The 5,731-nt window shown below is 45.6% G+C and overlaps 1 protein-coding gene across 1 annotated transcript in view; it reads left to right on the forward strand.

The window, feature by feature from the left end:
- Window positions 1-3,641: 3,641 nt before the first annotated feature.
- The window catches only part of LOC108803448 (zinc finger protein 2 homolog), an 11,008-nt gene continuing 8,918 nt past the window's right edge, over window positions 3,642-5,731 (forward strand). The window contains exons 1-2 of the mRNA XM_018575287.1: window positions 3,642-4,401; window positions 4,573-4,839. Of these exons, the coding sequence (XP_018430789.1) occupies window positions 3,708-4,401; window positions 4,573-4,839 (961 nt within the window). The 5' untranslated portion in view covers window positions 3,642-3,707. The remainder of the gene's footprint in view (window positions 4,402-4,572; window positions 4,840-5,731) is intronic.

Consider the following 5,731-nt stretch of genomic DNA (forward strand, 5'->3'; position numbering starts at 1 on the left):
TAATGTATTAAATGATAATGAATGTGCTGCGCTTCATCTAGAACAGCGGTTCTCAAACTGTGTTACCACAGGACCCACATTTGTCCTCGGCCATTAGGTCGTGACCCAAGTCGCACTGCAATGGCATTGTGGTACCGCGCATTCCGGTGCGATCTTACGAACCCTGGGTGGGAGGTGCATTTGGGGTACCATTCAAATGAACGGCAACGCAACACACCTCCCACAACCGGAATGCGCGGTAGGTGCGATTGCGTGGTACAGTGCGTTAATCGAACGGGTCCTCAAAAACACTGACACACTCACAGACATTCTCACACACACATACACACAAAAATGTATTTAATGGAACTGTTTGTAAGGTCCACCCAGTCTCCCAACCTTCCGAGAACTGGAGTGGATCCTCAGCCTGGGGTCCAGCGTGGGCTGCTGTGCTGTGAAGGAGCTCCATCCATATGTGCAGTGCTGGTACAGCTCCCTTGCGTGCCCTGTAGAGGTGCCGGGAGCCAGAATGTGATGTCATTTCGGTCCAGGCACTTCTACAGGGCATGTGAGGGAGATGTAAGCACTTCACGTATGGATGGAGCTCCCTCACGGCCATAGCCCCATCCCATCTCAAGCTGACACTCGGCGCCGGGCAGCATATTTTGCATAGCAGTGTGGCGTGAGAACTGACAGCGCTGCGCTAGGGGGTGCAGAGGATCTTCTCACCTAAAAAAGTGGAAGGCATGCGGTGACCCACTGAAAACAGGGTCGCGACCCACCAGTTGAGAACCAAGGATCTAGAACAATATATAAACAAATAATAAATATGTGCTTAAATAATACACGCAATCAAAAAAGTGTTCACAATGAATCTTCTTATAAATAATAGTCCTCTGGAAGGTCCAATCCTATATTCCGTGTCCAGATATGCACACGGTTTGATCTGTCTTTGCACCCAGAGAACACGGTGACACGGGGAGAGGGTTGTCGGGAATACATTTTGGTTGAAGTTTTATGTCTACTTTCCTCATGTGAGAAGTTTTTTGTAAATAAAGGAGGTATTTTAATTTTGCGTTTTTTACGCTCTGGGGCTGTTTTTATATTTTATTGGATACGGTGGTGATGACGCGCTGACGTCACTTTCTGTGCGACGATTGTGGAGAGACGGCCTTTGCATGAGATCGATTGGAGACCCATTAAAGCGATTCTAGACCTGTCCAGGTCTATTTATAAGGTGAGCGGCCCGCCGAGAGGAGGAGCACCGGGGTGATAATTGGAGTTGACGTATGGACTTTGTACAAAGGACTTTCACAGTGGTAGGATAAAGAGCGCGGTGCACTAGGGACAAATCCTGAGCACTATATACATGTGATTCCACATCTGTGTATATCTGAACACGGAATATAGGATTGAACTTTCCAGAGGACTATTATTTATAAGAAGATTCATTGTGAACACTTTTTTGGATTGCGTGTATTATTTAAGCACATATTTATTATTTGTTTATGTTCTAGAGGAAGCGCAGCACATTCATTATCATTTAATACATTATACAGCAATGCAGCAACAGTATATGAATTGGACTCTGGGCTTAGTAACGCACTGGATCCACCAGAGCCCACTATAGATCCTGTACAGCCCATCTAGAACTATCTAGGGTGGGTTCTGCATAGTCTCAGGTGGGGGGTGTCAGGGTCCCTTTCCCTGCGTCTCTCCCGCCCCTCGGACTGGCGCTGCATGTATTATTTAAGCACATATTTATTATTTGTTTATGTTCTAGATGAAGCGCAGCACATTCATTATCATTTGATATAATCAGAGGGTAATACTTCTCATAGTGCTTGCAGCTACACAGGGTTTGGCGTGAGGTGCTATTTATCACTTATCAGCTGTATAATGTATTGCTGGGATTTGTAGTCCCCCTACAGCTGGTGCCATTCTGCATTAGAGTGTAAGCTCCTCTGTACAGAGACTGATGTGACTGTGGGGGAGCGGACATTAGAGTGTAAGCTCCTCTATACAGAGACTGATGTGACTGGCTCATTGTTCTCTGTACAGCACTGTGGTATATGTCAGAGCTATATACATGTATAATAAAAATAGAGTGAGACTGGGGAGAGTGTAAGCTCCTCTGTACAGAGACTGCAGGGGGGGTTGGGAGGCCAGTGAGATCCACTCCCACCACCCCCTTTTGGGAGGTGGGGGCCTAAGATCAAATCTTGCACCAGGGCCCTTTATTCCTTAGGCCCTCCACTGTTTTTTCTGTTGGTATTAAGTGCAGTACAGCACTTTGTACAGTCCGGGCCCCCCTCCCCCTGTAACTTGGTACCTTCCTATACATGCAGGAAGGGGTTTTCAGGAGGCGGAGCTTGGACTGTAGCAGGCTTCTCCAAAGAGCGATCAGGAAGTGGAGCAGAGTCGCTTAAGTGGTAAGTGTTTTAGCAGTCCGACGATGGGGGTGGGGATGAAGAGCCTTCACAGCCTGTACAGAGCCCGCAGTCCACTTGAGAGCCCACAGACATCCCGAACTGTCAAATATCTGGTTGGAGACCTATAGTTGAGGAGGCTTCCCTTGCAGCTTGAGTCCCTCGCCCCTGGAGATGGGAACAGAGGTGGAGAGACAACGAGTAGCACGAGTTCCTAAGGATGATGAGGACACTGTGCAGTGCTGAAAGTCCAGGATCTGGGACTGGAGTAGGTCAAGCAGAGCTGACGTCAAACCGAACGGGCAGCAGGGTACCGGAGCAGGAGAAAGTAGCGTTGTTAGATGGAAGCCAAGGAGTCAAAGCCAGCCGGGCAGTGAAGTACAAAACAGAAGGCAGAGAGAAGTCCAGTAAACAGGTCGAGGTCAGGAGGCGGGCAGCAATCAGGGGTGGTCAGGAGCAATCCGGGTCAAGTACAGGAAACAGGAAATCAGCAGAATCACAGGCACACAGGGAACTAGCTGAAGATAATCCAGCAACTAGGGATATGGCAGGTTAGTTTAAATAGGCCAATCCATTAGAGGGAGAAGCATCACTTCCTGTGCGACTGACGTGCTCATGGCTCCGTGCGCAAGTCTGTTGTGCCCACGTTCTCCAGCTACACGGAAAACGGGATTATGTGCCTGCGCAGAAATAGCTGTTATCTTACACGCACAGAGCCTGCAGCCCAACTGAGAACCTGTACAGCCTTGTTTTTTTTCTTAGATGTGCTAGTGGATAGGTGAGGGGCGGTTAGTGTTAGGAGAAAAGGGAGTGCGGTTAGTGTAGGGTCCTGCTCAACATATTTTTTGGCCCAAATATATTTCCTTACTCTTAAATATTGAATGCACTGAAGCACCCGGTGGGACAGCCAGTGGATGGACTTGGTGGGAGGGTCAGTGGGTGGAGTCAGTGGACAGGCCTATGGTGTGTTGGCTGGGGGTGGCAGGGCTGTGTAGCAGCCAAGCGATTAACACACACTTCTGAGATTCCTCAAGTTATCCTACAAGCTAGAAATACATAAAAGAGAAGCCATATCAGTGTTCTGAATGTGACAAAGCTTTTATATGTAAATCAAAACTTATTTTACACGAGAGGGATCACACTGGAGAGAGGCCGTATCAGTGTTCTGAATGTGACAAATGTTTTAAAACAAAAACACATCTTAATAGACACCAGAAGATTCACATCGGAGAGAAGCCATTTCAGTGTTCTGAATGTGGCAAAGCTTTTAAAGTAAAGGAAGGGCTTATTCTGCACCACATGCACCACACTGGGGAGAAGCCATATCAATGTTCTGAATGTGGTAAAGCTTTTCGACAGAAGCCAATACTAATCCTACACCAGAGAATTCACACTGGAGAGAAGCCATATCAATGTTCTGAATGTGGTAAAGCTTTTCGACAGAAGACATTACTAATCAGACACCAGAGGATTCACACTGGAGAGAAGTCATATCAATGTTCTGAATGTGGCAAAGCTTTTAGAGAGAAGTCACTACTAATCACACACCAGATGATTCACACTGGAGAGAAGCCATATCAGTGTTCTGAATGTGGCAAAGCTTTTAGAGAGAAGCCAATACTAATCGCACACCAGAAGAATCACAATGGAGAAAAGCAATATCAGTGTTCTGAATGTGACAAAGCTTTTGTATGGAAGAAATCACTAATCATACACCAGAGGATTCACACTGGAGAGAAGCCATATCAGTGTTCTGAATGTGACAAAGCTTTTAGAGAGAAGGAAGCATTAATCGCACACCAGAGTATTCACACTGGAGAGAAGCCATATCAGTGTTCTGAATGTGACAAAGCTTTTCAATGGAAGAAATCACTAATCACACACCAGAGGGATCACACTGGAGTGAAGCCATATGAATGTTCTGAATGTGGCAAAACCTTTAGAGAGAAGACAAAACTAATCACACACCAGAAGGTTCACACTGGAGAGAAGCCATATCAGTGTTCTGAATGTGACAAATATTTTTTATGGAAATCATACCTTATGAAACACCAGAGGCTTCACACTGGAGAGAAGCCATATGAATGTTCTGAATGTGGTAAAGCTTTTAGAGAAAAGGCAATGCTAAAAGCACACCAGAGAGATCACACTGGAGAAAAGCCATATCAGTGTTCTGAATGTGACAAAGCTTTTGGAAATAAGACAATACTAATCGTACACCAGAGGATTCACACTGGAGAGAAGCCATATCAATGTTCTGAATGTGGCAAAGCTTTTAGTGAGAAGACAAAACTAATCAGACACCAGCGGATTCACATCGGAGGGAAGCCATATCAATGTTCTGAATGTGACAAAGCTTTTAAAACAAAAACATGTCTTATTGGACACCAGAAGATTCACACTGGAGAGAAGCCATATCAGTGTTCTGAATGTGACCAATGTTTTGTATGGAGAACACAACTTATTGCACACCAGAGGATTCACACTGGAGGGAAGTCATATTAGTGTTCTGAATGTGACAAAGCTTTTAGATTGAAGCTACAACTAGAGAAACCATTTCAATGTTCTGATTTTTGACAAAGCTTTTAAAATGAGCTCAAAGCTTATCAGACACCAGAGGATTCACAATTCAACTTCAATTTCAGAGAGGAAGCTCTGGGAGAAGTGGGGATGTTACAAGAGTAGCAGCTAACCCGCAATGAACAAGTTGGGGGTGTCTCATTTCATACCACATCATCATCATCTGGGAAAGCCTTAGAACATTTTGGAGATACATTTGGACAACCACCAATGACTGATCATGATCGCCAACATTCTCTGAACATGTAATGCATTTGCATGATTTACTGACTGTGTTCCCAAGAGCTTTCTTAATTGCCAAATCCTGAGCTAATAGATTTATAACTCTGCCTTAGTACCGGAGAACGGGGAGTGGTCACTAAGGATGTGGCTTAGGTTCACTTTGACCATCAGACCAAACCGAACCCAAGCTGTCCTAAAACCAAAGACGTGGGCTTTGTGCAATGTCATTGGCTGACTGATGGCTGAGACACACAGCGTCATTGGCTGACTGATGGCTGAGACACACAGCGTCATTGGCTGACTGATGGCTGACAATAAGTAAGTACTATCCTTGTCGCACTCCTTACCGATATGTCCGTTGTAGTGGGGGGTGCTCGCAGTGACCGCGGATGGCGCCGCGAATGTCAGCAAAATTGTAGAAATGTCACCAGCACACCAATCCTTTTAAGATAGCAAAAGCTTCATTTATTGAAGTTTTTTGTCATATGACCAAACAAGCGCTTTCGGGACCGCGCAGGGTC

The sequence above is a fragment of the Nanorana parkeri genome, unplaced genomic scaffold, assembly GCF_000935625.1.
Source record: "Nanorana parkeri isolate BGI_ZX_2015 unplaced genomic scaffold, ASM93562v1 scaffold3741, whole genome shotgun sequence".
Taxonomy (NCBI): domain Eukaryota; kingdom Metazoa; phylum Chordata; class Amphibia; order Anura; family Dicroglossidae; genus Nanorana; species Nanorana parkeri.